The 20,909-nt window shown below is 41.6% G+C and overlaps 1 protein-coding gene and 1 non-coding gene across 5 annotated transcripts in view; one reads left to right on the top strand and one right to left on the bottom strand.

The window, feature by feature from the left end:
- The window catches only part of Trip11 (thyroid hormone receptor interactor 11), an 87,580-nt gene extending 72,591 nt beyond the window's left edge, over window positions 1–14,989 (bottom strand). For all 4 annotated transcript variants that reach the window (XR_005286138.1, XR_005286139.1, XM_038335958.1 and 1 more), the window contains exons 1-3: window positions 14,506–14,989; window positions 8,104–8,165; window positions 2,219–2,329 (exon numbers count right to left, since the gene is read on the bottom strand). Coding sequence is in view for 2 of the 4 variants with exons in the window: in XM_038335958.1 (XP_038191886.1) it covers window positions 2,219–2,329; window positions 8,104–8,165; window positions 14,506–14,644 (312 nt within the window). In the remaining 2 variants the exon portion in view is untranslated. The remainder of the gene's footprint in view (window positions 1–2,218; window positions 2,330–8,103; window positions 8,166–14,505) is intronic.
- Window positions 14,990–18,490: 3,501 nt separating this feature from the next.
- LOC119820066 lies at window positions 18,491–18,593 on the top strand. Its single transcript, XR_005286342.1, has one exon. It is a non-coding gene; the product is annotated as a U6 spliceosomal RNA (small nuclear RNA).
- Window positions 18,594–20,909: the final 2,316 nt, after the last annotated feature.

The following is a 20,909-nucleotide window of genomic DNA, read 5'->3' as shown; positions in this document are numbered from 1 at the left end:
TCTAAGTGGAACATTAAGTTTGCTATCATCGAAATAAAGGTAATTTTTCAGAGCTCTGTTTATCATTATTAGACATGAAGTAAAACAAAAGCTGTGCAATTTATACATTCAAAAGCTGGAGAGATGGCTCAGTGGTTAAGAGCATTGCCTACTCTTCCAAAGGTCCTGAGTTCAATTCCCGGCAACCACATGGTGGCTCACAACCATCTGTAATGAGGTCTGGTGCCCTCTTCTGGCCTGCAGGCATACACAGACAGAATATTGTATACATAATAAATGAACAAAAAAAGTTTTCTTAGAACTCTCCTGCTTTAGGTAATCTAGGTAATCCAGAGAATGGCTCAATTTAGGCCTCAAAGGTCCATGAAACAGGGGTAACTTTGCACTGTTCTGCACAACAGGACTGAAAAATGCTTTAATTTATTAACCCAATCTTTCTAGATAAGATAACACAGTCAGACTACGATTATCAGCCCATGAGTCTTAGAAAAAAAATGCATTAAAAGAGGCCTTTGCTTTAACTAGCCAAGAAGAGCCAATGAAAACCTGACCTTATTTAGAGAGATAACAGAAAAAAAAAAAAAAACTCCTGAATTTTTAAGCAGAGTTCTAGCTGCAGGTTGCCAATAGCAACTTATAAAGCTAAGTGTGGTGGCACATATCTATAACCTCAGAAGTCAGGGGCTGAGGCAAGAGGTATTGCTGCAAATCTGAGTACATCCAGGGCTATACAGGGTAAATGCTGGAGCAGACAGGGCTACTTCACAAGACTATATCAAAAATAAAAGGAAGAAAGAAAGAAAGAAAGAAAGAAAGAAAGAAAGAAAGAAAGAAAGAAAGAAAGAAAGAAAGAAAGAAAGCAAGCAAGCAAAAGCAACACACACACATAAACCTTCCATCACCACCCAAATAAAGCTAGTGATGTAGCTCAGTTGGTAGAGTTGCTTTTCCTAGTAAGCATCAAGTTTGGATTGATCCCCAGCAGTAAATAAAATGGGGCATAGTAGCACATGTTGCAATCCCTGCACTCTGGGAGACTGTGACAGGAGGAGGCTCAGAGCAAGTTTGAGGCCAGACTGGACTATAAGAGATCCTCTCTTAAAAATAATTTTAGGAAGAGAGCTAGAATATAGCTTAGTTGTGAAATGCTTGAACATGTGCAAGGTGCTGGGTTCGACCCTCAGTACTGAAAAGAAAGACAGGCATATAACCTTAATTTGAACTTGCATCTCTACTTTTTTATCTTTTTTATTCTTGCAGTAACTTATTTTAATATAAAATCATCAACTATCAGATTAGGAACTTTAGCTCTGTTTATTTTTATCTTAAAGAAGTATATTTTTATTCTACTTTAACATATCACCAGAAGAACTAGAAATCAATTCATCTAAATTTTGTATTTTGTTGTATTTTAGCTTTGTTTTGTGGTGCTGGGAACTGAACCCAGGGCCACCCATGCAAGACAAGTACTCTGCTCAACAACTGAGCTACAGTCCCAGTCCTCGTTCAAATTCAAAATCCCAGAGATGATTGTGGTAGAAACGAATAGTTAACAAACTAAAGAATATCCAAATGATCTGGATAATAAAATAAGAAGTGGTTCAACTTAATGTAAGCATTTACTGAACTCTACATATGTATTAAACACAACAGAAATCAGGGTGACATTGGTTAAATTATATAATACCTACATATTATCAATTATTAAGACTTCAAAGAAAAAATAAAATAATGCTAAAATAATCATTTTAGTCAAACTAAAAGAAAATAGAAACATTTGTAAAAAAATTAAATTGAAAAACTAATATATTTTTATGTGGAAAATCAAGTACATGCCAATACAAAATACATTAACATGTACAGTCAAAATGTATTTTTACAAAATATCACTAGCAAAAATCATACTAACTTTAAAGTTAACTTAAAAAAATATCTAGCATATGCAGGGTCCTGGATTCACTTCTAAGCACTGCAAAAGAATTTAAATAAATGATTTTGAAAACATACATTAAATCCTATTTCATAAATATCAGAAATTATAAGCAACAAATCATTATATAAAAGACTCTTTTAAAAGCTAGAATTTACTCTTCCTGAAAGTGAGCTTATGAAATAAAATAGGAATTTCCCCAAGTTTATTAAATTTGGTATTTTTAATACTTTCATGACTATAAAACAGCCATGCAGTAAGAATAAAGGAATGAGGATGAGCTCTTGCCTCTTTCTGCTGCAGCTGAGTGCGGTAACTCGCAGACTGCTGCTTTATCTGCAGTTCTGATGCTTCGTGCTTTTCCTCTAGGTCAGTGTAAAGCTTTTTAAGTCTTTCATTCTAGAAGCAAAGAGAAGAAAGATTTCAAGTCAAGCATGTTAGCAATCATTACATGCATGCATCATAAAAAAATTACACAAAAATGACATAAAATATCAAAGATCTTAGACTGAATTCTGGCCTTTAATATACACCTTTAAATTAAAATCTTAATTTTAGCCCTATTTTATCTTCAACAAACTCAAAAGTTGGTAAAGTCCCCAAAATATCTATCAGTTTTAAAGAAACAGGGAGAAGCAGAGGTAAGGTTAGGGAGATGACCAGTTGGTGAAGAAAGTGATTGCTATGGCAACTCAGCATCATCTGGCCCTGAGCACATGGTGCTGTTGTACAGTACCCAAATTTGGTTTCCAGTGAGAAGAACATTAAACATTAGGACCTTTTTTTTTCTTTCTACCAAACACTGTAAAACTTATGTTTATGACAAGGAATTCAAAGACTTTTATGCAGATGTTTTAACCCCATACACAACCAGTAAAACCTTGCTTTACACAAAGGCTCTGCTGTGAGTTAAGTGGCTTTCTTTCATTTCCTTTGAGACCAATCTTGAAAGACTGTGAGAGGTCAGACCCCAGGCAATAGAGAAGAGACCCAGTCACCAGCTATTAGAATAAAAACCAAGTTCACGTCCTATCCAGATGTGCTCACTCTTCTGAACACACCCTCTTGATCAAGAATAAAGTTGTGCTTTTTCAGGTCACTTCAGTTGAGGGCAATCTCAGTGATGCAGGCCTTTCAAGACAGCACTTGTGAGGCAAAGGCAGGTGGATCTCTGCGAGTCTGGGACCAGTCTGGTCTACATAGTGCATTCCAGGACAGTGAGGACTACATGGAAAGACACTGTCTCAAAATAAAAAGGGCACTTTAATTGTAGTGGTCTCTTTCTTTGTGATCCTGAACTTAAGTCTAACACCAGTACCCATAACAGGCAGCTCACAACCAACCACCTGTAACCCTAGCTCCAGGAGAGGCTAACTGCACTGGCTTTCTCAGTAAGTTAAGAACACACACATACATGCATAAATTAAAAATAATGTTTCTTAAAATAAGTGGGGGCTGAGGAGATGGCTCTTCCAGATGATCCAGCTTCAATTCCCAGCATCCATATGGAGACTCACAACTATCTATAACTACAGCTTGAGGGAGATATAGAGCCCTCTTCTGGCCTCCAAGAGCACTGCACACATGTGGTGCACAGACATATTCAGAAAACTACATACACATAAAATAAACAATAATTTGAATATTACGTGACTGTGTGCAATGCATGTCTTTAATCCCAGCACTCAAGAACAATGGAAGGCAGATCTCTGTGAGCTGGAGAACAGCCTGATATACATTACAGTCCCTGGCTAGCCAGGGCTCAATAAGACACTACCTCAAAGTCCTTGTCATGGCATGGTGATGAGGGTGGTGGTAATGTGATCCCAGCAAGGGCAAGGCAGAACAGGAGCTTGCTGTCCAGACAGCCAAGTCTAACCTGTAAACCTCAGGTTCCAGTGAGAGACAGTGTCTCAAAAACAAGAGGCCTGGGGTTGGAAAGATGGCAGTTAATAGCACTGATTGTTCTTCCAGAGGATCTGGGTTCAATTCCCAATGCCCTCACAACTGTCTCTAACACTAATTCCAGAGGATCAAACACCTTCTTCTGGCCTTCCTGGGCACTGCATGCAAATGGTGTTCAGAAACACATACATATTAAATGCCCATATACACTTTAAGAAAAAAATCAAACAAAAATACAAAGTAGATGGCTCCTCAAGAGTTACATCCAAAGTTGACTGCTGGCCTCCACATGCATATAAATGTTCACAAAAGAAAAGAGAAGAAGGAAGGAAGAAATAACAACCAAAAGTCTACATAGAAGGCAGCTGAACTCTATAATCAATAATTACAAGATAATTGGGTTCCTGCTTATACATGAGTTAGTAAGCAGTCAGATGAATCCAAAGAACATTGCCTATTTTGTGTTTGTTTTGAGACAAGGTTTTACTGTCTCATCCTAACTGGCCTGAATCCCAGCCCAAGTGATATTCTGCTTTAATGTTCTGAGTACAGTTGGGATCACAGGCATGTACCATCAATCACACCCAGCTCTCCATGCTTTCAAAGCCATAAAATGGGAGGCTGGAAATGGCTCAGCATTTAAGAGCATTGGTGGTTCTTCCTTTCAGATGATCCAGGTTTGATTCCCAGCACCAGCATGGTAGTTCAGAACCATCTATAACTCCGGTCCAGGGATCTGATACCACCTTCTTTTCTCCACAGGCACTGTACCCATGTGGTACACAGACATGTGTAAGCAAAATACTCACACACACATGAAAATTGGAGTATGCTATTATGTTAAAATGTCTGGTTAAGTCAGAAGTGGTGGTGCAAACTTTTAATTCGAGCACTGGAAGGCAGAAACAGGCATATCTCTGAGTTTAAGGCCCATCTAATCTATAGCAAGTCTGAGAATAGCCAATGATACAAAGAAAGACCCTGTCAGAAAGAAAGAAAGAAAGAAAGAAAGAAAGAAAGAAAGAAAGGAAGGAAGGAAGGAAGGAAGGAAGGAAGGAAGGAAGGAAGAGAGAAACCCAAAAAACTAAAAAACAAAAAAGTTCTTCACTGTCATTTTATTCACACTTCTGAAAAATGATAACATGAAAAAGGTTAGAAGAGTCTACTAGGCACAAATAATGAATGCAATAACTATTTCCTTGACAAAAAAAGGGAAAGGTAGCTAAGGTGAATTCATACAGTTTGCAATTAAAGACTCCTAACTAGGACTTGGAATAGCCTAGCCAATGACACAGCAAGACCCTATCTCCAAAAAAACAAAAAGAAAACGAACAAACAAGCAACAACAAACAGAACAAAGCTAGGGAGGTGGATCAGTGGGTACAACACTTGCTGCCTAAGTGTGAGAACCAGAGCTCAGAACACCAGGACATGCATGTAAGCCAGACACATCTATAATTCCACTATTCTTACTTTTAGTTGTAAGGTGGGTTCAGGAAAATCCGTGGAAGCCTGTAGCCAGGTAGCCTGGCATATGAAGCAGCAAGCCACAAGAGACCCTGTCTCAAGGTGAAAGGCAAGGACTAACAACTGAGGCCCTCCATCCCCCATGTGCTGTGGCACACACATAATCTGACCCGCACACACAAAACAATGAAGGAAAAAACCAAAAGGAATCCTAAGGAATTCAATCAACTACTCACAGGCAAATCTAATTTCCCCTGGAAACACACTGCCTCTCTTCTAGACTAACATTTGCTACCATCACCTTATTCTTGGGCATCAGTGAGTACTGAACAAGAGATTACAAGCTGCTAGACAAGACCAAAGCAAAAGCACAACATAGGCACATGTAGGCATATACATGTGCAGAAAGAACCACTTTTGTTTACAATACCACAACAACAGAGCCCTTGTCTTCCTCTGGTATTTGAGTAGCATCAAATGAGGAAGTGGTTTACAGGGGGTGAATATGTCTCCCCAAATAAATATTTCTAAACTCTAGAACCATGCTTACCATAGGTGATATGGTCATAAGGAGGATTAAAGGGACTGAAATCTACAGAAGGATAGAAAACTTCTATTTCCTTTCCAGACTCAGCACCAAGCAGACATTATTCAAGCAGATTAGTCTTTACTTTCCCCCAAAATACTAGAAGATTCCCTTAGGTTACACCAGCGTGCACCTTCTGCTGCTAACGTTTTTGGGTGGGTCTGTACCAGTGAAGGGCTCCTCAAGGATTTTCTAGCTCAGTCTTACTAAGAACTCATGAGCCACTACCACACTTGTGTTCCTTATCAAGTGACTGTGTTAAGGTCTCAAAGTGCCACCAGAATGCCATCTTCTACGGGCTCAGTGCTAACGTCCCTCTCTCACAAGTCGCCTCTACTTTCAAATTCCACACCTTACCTTATATCCTAGACCAGAGTTCAATAAGGCTTGTTAGGAAATACTGTCTTGGCATCTAGAGTCAGTGTTCTCTGTTTATAGGCTTAGAACTGAGGGCATCATCCTTACCACAGTCCTCTGAGAACATCTCTCGCTACAACACTGTTTTTTGATGTTCTTTTCTTTTTTTATAAAGATTTATTTATTTATTATATATTCAGTGTTCTGGTTGTATGTCTGCCTGCAGGCCAAAAGAGGGCACCAAATCTTATTACAGATGGTTGTGAGCCACCATATGGTTGCTGAGAACTGAACTCAGGAGCTCTGGAAGAGCAGCCAGTGCTCTTAACTGCTGAGCCAGTTCTCCAGCCCCTCTTTCGCTGTTCTCATCCCAAGGCTCAATTATTGAGCTCTGACAGTCCTTTACAATAGCTCCCACTCTTAAATCCTTTTGATTTCTTTAGGGCTTCCCTCTGAACTTTTTCAAGCTTTTCTCATTCCTACTAAGTATAATATAATGTCCAGAATTAGTCACAACTACACATTGACTCATAGGAACAAAACAGTAAAGTTAGCTTATTATTCCTATATTCTTAACTCCATTGCTCCAAATATTACACTATTATTCTAATGTTAGGAAATGTAAAACTCTAGAATAAACAGAATTCCATTTTTCATATTATATTTAAATGCACCACTAACTGATGTGGGATTCCCCTCTGTATGCTGTGAATGTTTTATTACCACTGGTAAATAAAGAAGCTGCTTGGGGCCTATGGCAGTGCAGAATAGAGCAAGGCAGGAATTCTAAGTAGAGATAGAGGAGAAAAGTAGGTGGAGTCAGAGGGTCACCATGTAGTGTCAGAAGGAGACAGACACCCACCGAAAACTTAGCAGTAAGCCACAAGCCTTGTGGTAAAATATAGAACAATAGAAATGGGTTAATTTAAGATGTAAGAGTTAGTAAGAAATAGGCTTAAGCTATTGGCCAAACAGTATTGTGATTAATACAGTTTCTGTGTGGTTATTTTGGGTCTGGGAAGCCAGGAGATGAACAAGCAATCTCCACCTACAACTAGCTAGGTGTGATGGTTCAGGCCTTGTGATGGTTTAAATACAGATATTCTTTCCCCATATGCTCATATATTTGAATGCTTAGTCATCAGGGAGTGGCACTATCTGAAAAGGATTAGGAGGTGTGGCCTTGTTGTAGGAACTGTGTCATTGAGTGTAGGATTTGAGGTTTCAAAAACCCATACTGGGTTGTATGTCTCTCTTTCTCTCTGCCTGTAGATCAGGATATTGCTCTCAATTACTTCTCCAGCAGCATGCAGGCTATGCTTGCTACCATGCTTCCCACCATGACGATGATAATGGACTAAGCCTCTGAAACTGCAAGATAGCTCCTAATTAAATGCTTCCCTTCATAAGAGGAAATATCTTGGCCATGATATCTCTTCGTAGTAATATAACACTGACTAAGATAGGCCTGTTAGCCCAACATTCCTGAGGCTGAGGCAAGACCATCAGTTCAAGGACAGTCTGGGCTACATAGGAAGCCTTAGCTTGAAAAGCAAAGCAAACAAAATAACAGATAATAAGTACAAACAAATGTACCACTACAATGTAGCACACTGCTGGATAATGTCAATGATAAACTTTTACCACAACTATTTCTACACTTGGTAGTTCCTACAACTGTGGCAAATATAAACATTCTTCACTTCGGGGAGATCTGTAAAAGACAAAACAAAACCCTGATAACAGGAAAGGCTGAAAGACCAGGCAGTACATTTATAAATTCTGAAAGTTTCAGTAACTTTCAAGGCTTTAAAAGAGAAAAGCCTGAAGTTTGACAGCTGTCTTTAATTGTCCTTACCTCCGATCTTAAGACTGAATGAGTAGCTTCATTTTCCTCTCTCCCGGAACTGGAGAAATCCACTACAAAACAAACAGTATATGCTGAGTGTTTGATGAACACCATATGAAGTAATAAACAGTTATTTTTGGCGGTTGGACTGGTGCTAAGGGACAGTCCTGGGCCTAGTCCACGTCAGTCATGTGCCCACCACTGGGCTGTATTTCCAACCCCAAAGAGGGATCTTAAAGGAAATGCATTTCATTGAGATTAAAGGCATGAGCCACCACCACACTGCAAAAGAGAAGTTTATTTAAAACTTCAAACGTTAGCTGAACTGTGGTGGCACAGACCTTTAGTCCCAGTACTTGGGAGACAGAGGCAGGCAGATCTATGTGAAGTTAAGGCCAGCCTGGTTTACAAAGTGAGTTCCAGAACTATCAGGGCTGTTACACAGAGAAATCCTGTCTGGAAAAACCAAATAAGTAAATAGATAAACTTCTCTATAATTTTAGATGAAACTTACTCAACTGGAGCTTATAGTTTACTTTTGCCTTCTAGGCCTAAGACTATAAAATAATTAGTGACCTATAATTAAAACACAAATATATTCTGAGAATACTTAGAGTAACACAAACATAATTTATTAAAAATAGTGATGAGGGAACAAAAAGATGTCTCATTGAATAAACATGCCTGTTCCCAAGCCTAATCCCTTGAGCCAATCCTTAAATCTACATAAAAAGCCAGATGGGGTACCAGGAATCTGTAATTCAACATTACTGTGTCAAGACAGGAGAGAAAGAGAGAAAGAAAGGAGAATTCACAGAAGCCCACTTATACAGTGCAAGGACAGAAACAAGAGACCCTGATTCAGAAACAAGGTAGATGGAGAATTACTCCTAAAAAGTTATCCTCTTGACCTCTGTACACACCAGGGCATGCAAGTGTACATATGGGCTCTTTTCCCCCTCTCCCCTCTCTCCTTCCTCCCTCTGTGTGTGGGTCTCTCACTTATGCTCATGCACATACACACAATAAATCTTAAAAACAAAACAAAACAGGAATTAACTCATTCTGACTTGTTCTCACTTGAAAGTAGTCTAAGGATGTTGACAGAGGTTTCTGCCCTCCCAGTCCTGCTGCTGTTCAGTCCCAAAGAAATACTCCGAGGCTTACATTAATTATAAAGCCTATTCACTCAGGCTTCTTATTAACTAACTCTTACATCGTACATTAACCCATTATAGTCTGTGTTAGGCACATGGCTTGGTACCTTTTATCAGTGAGGCAGTCTCATCTTACTTTCTCTGTGTCTGGGTGACAACTACAGACTCAGCCTTTCCTCTTCACAGAATTTTCCTGTTCTGGTCACCCTGCCTATACTTCCTGCCTCGCTACTACCCAATCAGCATTTTATTAAACCAATATAAGTGACAAATCTTTACAGGGTACAAGACCATTTTCCCACAGCAATAGGACTGAGAGATATAGCTCAATTGGTACAATATCTATCTGGTATATGCCAAGTCCTTACTAAATACTCAGTACCGAAGAATGAATGAATCTGGGGTGGAGGGGAAGTATGTATCTGTAACCCCAAAACTTTAAGAGTCTGTAGTAAAAGGATTTGAGATGGAGGCCAGCCTGCACTATAGAGCAAAATCCTGTTTCAAACAAGTAAGTGGATAAAATTAAATAGATAAATTAGTAAACACAGAAAGGGTTCAACAATGCCAAAAGGGCAGCACTAATTCGGCTGGAAACTGTTACCTACTCAGTTACCATTTTTCCTGTGGCGACTAGTGTTTTCTCATTACCACATCTGAACATTATAAACGCAGGGCAGAAGGGGTTGGAGAGATGGCTCAGAGGCCATGAGCACTGGCTGCTATTCCAGAAGACCTGGGTTCAATTCCCAACACCCTCACGGCAGCTCACAACCATCTTTAACTCCAGTTCCAGGGGATCTAACATCTTTATACCAAAGTACAAAAAATAAAATTAAATAAATTACTTTTAAAAAACAAGGCAGAAGATAGAGCTCTGTAGTAGAGTTATTTGCTTAGTCAAAGTCCTGAGCTTGAGCCTACAATAAAAAGTAAACAAAAGGCCAAGGCTAGAGAGATGACTCAAAAATTGAGATCACTTCCTTCTCTTCCAGAGGACCTGAGTTCTGTTCCCAGCACTCACAACCACCTATGATTCCAATTCCTGGGGTCCAATACCCTCTTCTGACCTCCAACATACATGTGACACACACACACACATACACAATAAATAAAAAATTTTCATTTACAAGAACACTAACAGCACTTTTAAAAAAACAAACTAAGCTCTGTGAGCTCGAGGCTAGCCTGGTCTACAGAGTGAGTTCCAGAACAGCCAGGGCTACACAGAGAAACTGTCTTGAAAAACCAAAACCAAAACAAAACAAAACAAACTAAGCCTTTGGTGGTGGTGGCACTTGAGATGCAGAGGCAGATGATTTCTGAGTTTGAGGCCAACCAGATCTATGGAGTTCCAGGTCAGCCAGGGCTACAAAGAGAAACCCTGTCTTGAACACAAGACAAAACCACCACAACAATAAGACATTATAAAAAAAAAAAACTTCCCAGAACTACCACTTAACAAAAAAAAGGCAAGTGGCTTATGAATTGGAGTGGCACTCTAGTGAAGTCACCAAGCAGGATTGCTTTTAAATGCAGTCTAAAAAGAACGCCTAATTGTTATTCTCAAGAAGACAAAGTAAGATCTAATTTGTTTAGGAAAGCAATTGCTAAGAGCAGCAATTGTACCAAAAAAGGACTTTAAAAGTTTCTGCAGACCATCTTAGCTACCCATGCAACTCACCCTCCCTCAACCAGCTTTATAAAAACTCCCCACCATTTCTCTTTTTAGTGCTGGGGATACAACCCAGGGCCTGGTGTGCTATGTTCCCAGCTCCAAGATCATGCCCATTGAGAAGTTTTATGACAGGAAAAACAAATAAACAACGAATCCCTGGCCTTCTCAGTAAGGGAAAACCTGACACTTGTTTTTAGTGCTTGCTATTTGCTGGGCATGGTTCTAACAACACACATTCACGATTTCATTTAATTCTCTGACTTACAAATGATGTGCTTATTCTTTGTGAACAGATAAGGAAATTCCCTTTTGGAAATGTATAAATGTGGGCCTGAGTGTATGTGTGCATACTGTGCACATGTAGGAGCCCTTGGATGTCCTTAGGCAATTAAAAGTAGTTGTAAGATGACACATGAGTGCTGGAACCAAACCTGGGTCAAAAGCACTAAGTAACCTTAATCACTGAGTCATCTCTGCAGCCCCAGAAACTGTGTCAGAGATTATTTAATAATTTATCAAAGATCCCACAACTTATAGTATATGGAAAAAGAACTGAATCTATTGCAATCTAATTTAAAAGTTCTCTGTGCTTATCGTACACAAGACCCTTGATTCCAATACCTAGTACCACTGAGGAAAAAAAATAAATAAAACCCCAAACCCAGCTAAAAGTCCAAGCTCTTAACCTTAACTACAGAAAATGGGGGGAAAAAAAAGCAACCTTCTAATAGTATAAATATGAATGGTTTTCAAAAATATATTAAAGTGCTATTTGGAGGAGTTATTTTCTTGTTCATTTCTGACATAGGGTTGATACTAAATATCTGAATACCTTAATAAACTCAACTCCAAACTAACTTTTTAAAAAGTTTCAACAAATATCAATCAAATCCTATGTAATATGAAGGGAAAATTTTCTATTGAACAGCTACAATAAACATACAAAGGAAGATGTCCTATACTTGTGGTGGTTTTAATGAGAATGGCCCCAAAGGCTCATACATTTGAATGTTTGGTTCCTAGGAGGAACTATGTGGGCAGGAGTAGGAGGTGTGGCCTGGTTGGAGGCATATGTCACTCCAGGCAGGCTTGGAGGCTTCAAAAGCCCTGGCATTCCCAGCTATCTCTCCCTCTTTCTGCCTTGTGCTTGTGGATCAAATGTAAGCTCTCAGCTCCTGCTCCAGCACCATGGCTGCCTACATGCTGCCATGCTCCCTGCCATGATGGCCATGACTCCACCCATCTGGAACCATGAGTCCTCAAATTAAAGGCTTTCTTTTTATAAGTTGCCTTGGACATGGTGTTTTGTTACAGCAATAGAAAAGTAACTAAGACACCCCATATGACTAAAACTGAGACTGTAAACCAGGCTTGGTGGTGTACACCTGTAATCCTAGGCAGATGCAGGCAGATCTGTGAGCTCTGAGCCTGCCAAGGCTACAGAATCAAACATTTAATAAATAAATTAATTAATTAATTAATTAATTAAAAATAAACTAAAATTTAGACTATATGAAGGCAGGAGAGATGCTAGTTGAAATCAACCTTGGGCTATAATGCAAGTGCCAAGACAGCCTGAGCTACAGAATAAGATCTTATCTCAAAGATAAATAAATAAATAAAAATTTTTAAAAAGTGGGGGTTTTGTGTTTTTTGAGACTACAGGAAGCTCTCTGGTGAGAAAAACAAACTCTATATCAGGTTGAGGGGTACCTATTGTCCAGATTAAGGTCAAGAAATACTGTTATTCCCTATCTGTAACAGTGAAAATCTAGTCGTTCCCACAGCTATTAGCCTTTTCTGCCTTCAAAGTCCCATGACCTTTCACTGGACACATGAAGACCTTTCATTCTCACTGTCCCAGTCATGAACCTTCCACTCAGGGAAGCCCAAGCCACGAGCCCTCCTTCCACTCAGGGAAGCCCAAGCCATGAGCCCTCCTTCCACTCAGGGAAGCCCAAGCCATGAGCCCTCCTTCCACTCAGGGAAGCCCAAGCCATGAGCCTTCCTTCCACTCAGGGAAGCCCAAGTCACGAGCCTTCCTTCCTTCAAGGAAGTCCAAGCAGTAAAATGGGGTTGGGCAGTGACCCAGTTTCCTTCTAAATGTTAAGAACTTTTCCTATCAAAACATTTTACTGTTTCTAGCAAATACACATGGCTATTAAGCCATGATAGAAAAAAATTGGGGAGTTGAGAGTATAATTCAGTAGAGTGTACTTACAAGTCAGCAGACCCTGAGTTCAATTTCTAGCCATCCTTTCCTATAGATTAAACCAGAACAGTAAGCTGTTCATTTATAAGGAAATAAAACTGTCCTAGTGTGGTGGCACGCAGCTGTAATGCCAGCAGTGAGAGGCTGAGGCAGGAAGACTGTCACCACTAGGCCAGCCTGAGATGCACAGCAAGCACTGATTAGAAATTTAAAGCGTTTTTATTTTATGAATATGGCTGTTCTGTCTGCACATGTCTGTGCACCATTTGGGTATGTAGTGCCTGGTGAGTCCCTAAAGGTATCGGATCTCCTGGAACTGAATGACGTTAAGAGGCAGTTGTGAGATACTACAATCTAAGAAGTGCTAAGAATCAAACCTGGGTCCTCTGGGCGAGCAGCCAGCAAGCTTAACCTCTGGATTATCTACCCTTCCCCTTGCCTAGAACTTCTAAAACCCCTACCTACACAAAGCAATGCCAAGAACAGAAATAGTAATTAACCTAATCACTGACTACAATTTAATTCAGTACGACAGTAAGATGATGACGTCAAAAATGACTGGAGGAGGCTGGCTAGATGAATCCGAGTAAAGGCACTTGCCATGCCAGCCCAGAGAACTAAGTTACATGCCCGGAACCCACCCAAAGGTGGAAAAGGAGCAACTCCACAAAGTTGTCTTCTGACCTCTCCACACGTGGGGGCTGTGTCACAGACGCCCATACACACACATTACACACACACACTAATAACAATAACAACAACAATAATAATAATAATTTTTAAATGATTTTAAGTTTGTGAAGTAGATAAGAAAACTCAAAAGGTTAAAGTATTTCACTGGTTCTTTCAAAAATATGGGAGAAATGTGCAATCCAAAACAAAAATACATTTTTTTTTAGCTGCAACGTGTCTTCACCATGAGCAAAATGAAAAAAATAGTTGAAAAGATAAACAGCCCTATTCACCTGACACCTTGCTAAAGACAGGACAGGGGTCACCCTATGTTTAATTATGAGTATTGAAGAAAAAAATTAAGAAACAGTATCAAAATCCGATCCGCCCCCCAAAATAAGGGCGTAAGAAATAAGCATGGACCGCCCAATTAAGTCCCTATTGGGCGTAAAAGTGGCATCTCCACTTTACTGAGCTATCCAGGATTTTCAATGGGGTTGGGGACGCGGGCACCCAGAGTCTCCACGGGTGGTCCCGCAGACTGGAAGAGCGGCTGTGGAGGGCAAAGGAAAACGTGCGGGGCGACTCCTTAGCGATCCGTCCGCGGCTGCCGATGGATCGGCAACCAACCCAGAACCAAGAGGACTTTCTCAGGGTCCAGCCGAGCCCTCCCGCCTCGCTCCAGCTGTTACCTGGCACATCCTCCGTGCCCTCCATCAACATATCCTTCGTGAAGTTTGAAATCTGGTCAGTGAGGGACGCCAGGCTGCCCCCTACTTGACCCAGAGACTGGCCCAAGCCGGAGCCGAGGCCCCCGAACCAGGAGGACATCGCTGCGGGTGGAGAGCACGGTGTCCGCTTCAAATGTCCCCGAACGCCCGCGGCTGGTGTGGATCCAGACACCAGGACTCGCAGGACGCGGCACTCCCACCACCGGCCGCGTCAAAGCCGAGGCCCGGCCGGGCGCTTCGCCAAGGGCTTGCCGCAGTGGGCGCCGAACGGGGCCTCTGCCCCTTCCCACGACTTCCCACCCAACGACTGGAGCACTCTTTGTCAACTTTAGTGACTTTCATCAGTTTCCTGGGACAGTCCTGCCAACTCAACGCCGGCCGCCACAACAGCGCCGGGAAAGTGGCAGCGACTGTTGAGTTCCTCAGTGACGGGTGGCGTAAAACGGCCGCCGCTGTCTGACGCGTCCTAGGCGCGAAGGACTGTGGGATTGCGGAGGTCCGCCTGTGGGCGGGCAAGACCGGTAGTTTCTGCTTAACCAGCGGGAGGTGGAGACGGAAGAGGCGGTGGAAGCTGGGCGCTTTCCACCTGCACAACTACGTAGGTGGAGGCAGCCCTTGGGGGACGCCTCCTTAACCCTACCTACAGGAGCTGTTGCGTGGCTGCGAGACAATTCGACACGGTACTCCCACCACACGGGGAAGCCCACCCACATTACTCTATTTTCCAGCCTTTGTGAGTCTGCTCCGTGCCAGAGCCTTGGAAACAGCTACAGAGCTGCAAAAGCGGCATGCAATTCAAGAGACCAAGAAGAAAGCACGTTTTTGTTTTATTTTGCTTTTAGTTTTTCGAGACAGGGTTTCTCTCTGTCGCCTTGTCTGTTCTGGAACTCTTAGATCCACCTGCCTCTGCCTGCCTCCCGAGTGCGAGTGCTGGGATTAAAGACTCGTGCCACCATTGTCCAGCCCCGCCCTCCTATCTCCCACCCCCCTACCCCCCACCCCTGCCCACCAGTTACCTTGTACATAAAGGAACTTTTAGGAATATCCCCAGTATGTGGAATCTGATTACCCCTTACCGAATTATCTGTTGCTGGAATCTGAATAATCTCACCAGATATCTATTTGAGTGCCTCTAAAGGGTTTTCAAACTTGCGTGTTCCAGAACAAGGAATTGGACAGGGACATGTGGATAGTAGCAAGGAAGGGGAGAAAATGCATTAAGAAAAAGCACAAACCAAAGAAAAGAAGCAAACCAGAACATTGTCTGTAGTGGTGGGGTTGATGAGCTACATCTTCAACTCGATTTGATGAAGAATTTTTTTGGTGCTGAGGATTAAGTCCAGAGACTTGTACACACCATGCATATAGGTTTGGCTACAGTCTCAACCTTTGTTTGAGACAGGAGCTCCTGTGACCCAAGTGGGCTTCAAACTGATGATCTTTCTACTTCCACCTCCTGAGTACTGGAATTACATGTACCATCATGTACAACATTTGGGGGGAGATGGGGTTTGGGGTGTGTGTATGTGTGTTTGGTCCTCAATAGCTATGGAGCCAGGCCTGAAAGTCGCTCTGTAGACAAGGCTGACCTCTAATTCACATAGATCCGTCTGCCTCTGCCTTCCGTGTGCTGGGATTAAAGGCGGGCGCCACCGCCGCCCGGCACAACATTGCTTAAATGTAGCGTGCAAAACCTTCATATGACTAACGTGTCTACTGTTATTCTGGGCACCAGGGATGGAGCAGGATAAGATGCATGGTCTGTGAGCTTATAAAGACCCCGTCTGAACGGGAGGGCACAGCTAGACAAAATGTAGTGTTAGACAGGAACTGATGGGGGAAAGGAAACAGTGGCATGGGATGGTAAGTGGGGCACTGGTGATGTAGAGGATGGTTAAGGCCTCAATGATAAGGGAATCTTGAGTAGAGACTTTAAATAAGTGAGGTATACAGGTACAGGGGGTCTAGACAGGAAGAGACAACTGAATACAAAGTCCTTTAGACAGGATATCCTGGCCGGCTTTGAGAATTTATAAGAAGGCAAGACCATCTTGAGCAGAATGGATTGGGAAGATTTGTAATTGAGGGCCTAGAAAGTATGAAGAAGGCAAGTCACAGGGACTGGTATGCCATTAACAGGACTCTGACTTATATTCTGTGTGCGATGACGATTGACATGAACTCAGGACTTAGTTGGGTTCCTGAATGACTGAAATGTTTAGCACCTGTAATTAAGCTCATGTTTTCTGTAGGTTTAAATCCTCTGGAGCTCCATGTCTGTCGGAACACTGTCCAAGAATGGAACTGTATGAGAATTCTAAGTGTTTGTAAAAAAACAGAACAAGCATCTTGTGACCTCCTTTTCTTTAAAAAAAAAAAACAGGGAATTTTTCTTGGAATGTGATTTTGTACCCCTCCCAGATGCGGCAGATACATACAAATGAGTTTACTTCAGATTATCCATTACAACTGACTATTGTTTAGATGCCGCTAAGGGAAAAACATGTTTTTGCCATGTAAGGGTTTCCCATCACCTCTGACTTGCCCTTGTGATTGTACACTTTACCCATGTGGCTCCTCTTAACCTTCAGAGTATAAACTGTCTCATGCTCTGAATACAATTAGCTATCACAGGGCTGGAGAGATGGCTCAGTAATTAAGAGCACTCGTTGTCTTCCAGAGGTCCTGAGTTCAATTCCCAGCAACCATATGGTGGCTCCCAATCCATAATGAGATCTCGTGCCCTTTTCTGGTCATACAGGCAGACATACAGGCAGAACGCTGTCTACATAATAAACCTTTTTAAAAAAATAAATAAAACTGGCTATTGTATGAGGCTTTAGTCCACCTCACTTCTCGGCTCCATTCTCTCAGGTCCCCCCACCTCTAGAGAGGTAAACACGTGTTCATAAATTCACACTGTACCACAAAATTAGCGTAATTAGTGAAGAAAATGCGCGGTAAGCTTTTGCACCATTTATTAGTGCAAATGTTACCCCTAAAACAGTGGTTCTCAAACCTTCCTAATGCTGCAGCCCTTCAATACAGTTCCTCATTTGTGGTGACCCCACAACCATAAAATTATTTCATTCAGGCCAGGCACACGCCTTTAATCACAGTACTCAGGAGGCAGAGGCAGGCAGATCTCTGTGAGTTGGACTAGAGAGGAAGTTTCAAGACAGCCAGGGCTACACATAGAAACCTTGTCTTGAAAAAAAATATTTCATTACTAGATCATATCTGTAATTTTGCTACTGTTATGAGCCATAATGTAAATATATAGGATATCTGATATTAGACCCCCAGGGAGGTCGTGACTCACATGTTGAGAAACACTGCTCTACAACTTCCTTTGGGGGGATTTTCTTTTCCATATAATGCCCAAGTGCGTTAATATATTACCCTGATAAGTAGCATGATATGGTCTCTTGATGTACTTCAAAAAGATGGAGGGAACATGAGACAAGAATTGGAGACACCTCAGTTAAGCAAAGTGCATATTTCACAGACATGACAACCTGAGTTCAATCACCAGACCCATATAAGGCGTGGTGTAGCTCATGTATGCCACAATGCTGCAGAGACAGGAAGATCACTGGGGCTTTTTGACCAGCCAGGCTAGCCTAATTGGTGACTTCTAGGTCATTGAGAGACCCTGTCTCAAAAGTATGGCTTTCCTGAGGGTGACACCCGAAGTTGTCTTACACGCACGCACACACACACACACACACATACATTAAAAGAATTGTCAGAGCCAGATGGTGGTGGCACACACTTTTAATCCCAGCACTCAGGAGGCAGAGGCAGGCAGATCTTTGTGAGCCTGAGGACAGTCTGGTCTATAGAGTGACTTCCAGTACAGCCAGGGCTAGAAGAGAAACGCGGTCTTGAAAAAACAAACAAAAAAACAACAACAACAACAAAAAAAAAAAAAACAAAAAAAACCTCACTTTGGCAGCACATAAACTAAAATTGGAGCGGTACAGAGAGGATGAGCATGGTCTCTGCACAAGGATGACACACAAATTCGTGAATTAAAAAATAAAAAGAATTGTCAGAGGCAAGGCATGGTCAGGTGATCTCTATGAGCCCCAGGCCAGCCTGGTCTACACAGTAAGGTCAAAGCCAGTCAGAGTAACATGGTGAGACCCTGTCTCAAAAAATAAAATGATAAGTATTGGGAAGAAAAATGATAAGATATTGTCAGATATTAGTCAGGATTGAAATTGGGTGGAGTACACAGCTGTTCATTGTACTAATCTTGTTTTTACATATGCTTGAATTTTTTTCTAGTAAGCTTAAAAACATACATTTGATAACATTTGACTTTAAAATGCTCTTCTAGTTTGGTTTTCTGTTGCTGTAAAACAAAACAAAACAAACAACAACAACAAAAAAAAAACCCACCATAGCCAAAAGCAAGTTGGAGGAGAGAATTTATTTCATTCTACAACTCACGAGTTACAATCTATCACTGAGGAAAGTCTCGGCAGGAACGCCCAGAATTTGTATAGTAGAGACCCACCTGCTTAGGGATGGTTCCACCCGCAGTGGCTGACCCTCCTGCATCAAATAAAATAAATAATAATAGTACCCAAAGACATGTCCACAGGCCACTCTGATGGAGGCAATTCTTCAATTGAACCTCCCTCTTCCCAGGCAGTCAAGTTGACATCCAAGATAAATCATCACAAATATCTCTTCTCTTTCTTCCCAAACACCCCAATAGTTAGCCTGAGTGTTCCTGATCACCATTCAGGAAGTTGCAAGACCAACACAGCACAATTAGACACATCAGAGAAGTCCCAAGCCTCAGTGGTTAAGTAGTAAATCCCTAAGTCAGGAAAAATACTATCAGCTGTGCCATTCTCCCTTCCTGCCACCCCCCATCTCACTATGTAGCCTGGCTACTTGGGCTTGCTATATAGACCAGGCTGGCCTCAAATTCAATAGAGATCTACCTATCTCTGCCTCCCAAGTGCTAGGATTAAAGATATATGCTTCCACTACCAACATTTCCTCATTAATACTAAATACTACCCATTGCCTTTATGAAAAACAGAATATTTGACATGTTCCTATTCCCTTTCCTTCTGGGCTCTAGTGTTATAATCACTGAGAAGTCATCAATGTTTACATTGCATGGTTTGGTGTGGTTTGAGTGAGATGTTCTGAAGTATTGTTTGACTACTTCATCCCTAGCTGGTGGCACTGATTGGGGAGCTTACGGAACTCATTAAGTGAGGCCTAGCTGTAGTACTAGGGGCAGGTCTTGGAAGGTTACAGGACAACCTCAAAACCTGTCTAGTCTTGTTTCCTAACCTGCCAAGATGGAAGATGTGGTTTTAGGGGAATATTATTTAAGGTGTGTTCCTTTTGTTTATGCTGCATTTGTTTAACTGTGTGAAGCTACGTTACTGTGCCAGTCTAAAACACCTGAAGGTCTAATAAAGAGCTGAACAGCCAATAGGGAGGCAGAAGAGAGAAATAGGCGGGGCTGGCAGGCAAAGAGGATGATTATGAGAACTCTGGGGAAAAGGGATCTGTAAACTAGAAAGGAAAGAGGAAGACTTCAGAGGCCATCCAGCTACACAGCCAGACACGGAGTAAGAAGGAAAGGTATAGAGAAATAGAGGAAGGTAAAAGCCCCGAGGCCAAAGATAGATGGGATAAGTTAAGAAAAGCTGGCAAGCAAACAAGGCAAGCTAAGGCCAGGCATTTATAACTAAGAATAAGTCTCCGTGTGAGATTTGGGAGCTGGGTGGTGGGCCTCCCAAAAGAGTAAAATATCAACATGTAGTAGCTGCTATGCCCTCCCTGCCATGACAGACTGTGCCCTCAGAAACTGTCAGCCCAAACTGATCATTTCTAAGTTGCGTCTTGCCAGGCATTTTGTCACAGTAGCGAGAAAGGCAACTAATATATTATATACACTTTGTTCATCGCTACTGAGTCATGTAGTGTATTAAACATTCCTCACACAGCACAGGCCTTGAGAACATTCACATTCTGAATGAGTAGTATTACTCAAGCCTGTTTCTAAGAACCTAGAACAATCCATGGCCAAGGGTAAGCATCACTGTGTGCTACATGAATGAACTTTCTCTGTGGTGACCCGAGAGACAAAGGGTGGCTGAGGTACATGGCACAGTGTAGAGAATAGTCCAGGAGAAACAATGCTAGCCAGGCACAATAGCACAAACCTGCAAACCCAGCACTCAGGAGTCTGAAACAAGAGACCAAATGCTCTAAATCAGTTAAGGCTATACAGAAAATGCCTCAAATTAAAAAAAAAAAAACAGGTATTAATGTGCTTTGTGCCTCAAGGTTAAGAACAACTGAACAAACATTTAAAACCAGATTTC

This window comes from Arvicola amphibius, chromosome 7 (genome assembly GCF_903992535.2).
Source record: "Arvicola amphibius chromosome 7, mArvAmp1.2, whole genome shotgun sequence".
NCBI lineage: Eukaryota > Metazoa > Chordata > Mammalia > Rodentia > Cricetidae > Arvicola > Arvicola amphibius.
Note: the sequence above shows the minus strand (reverse complement) of the source record. Positions and strands in the feature narration are given on the sequence as shown.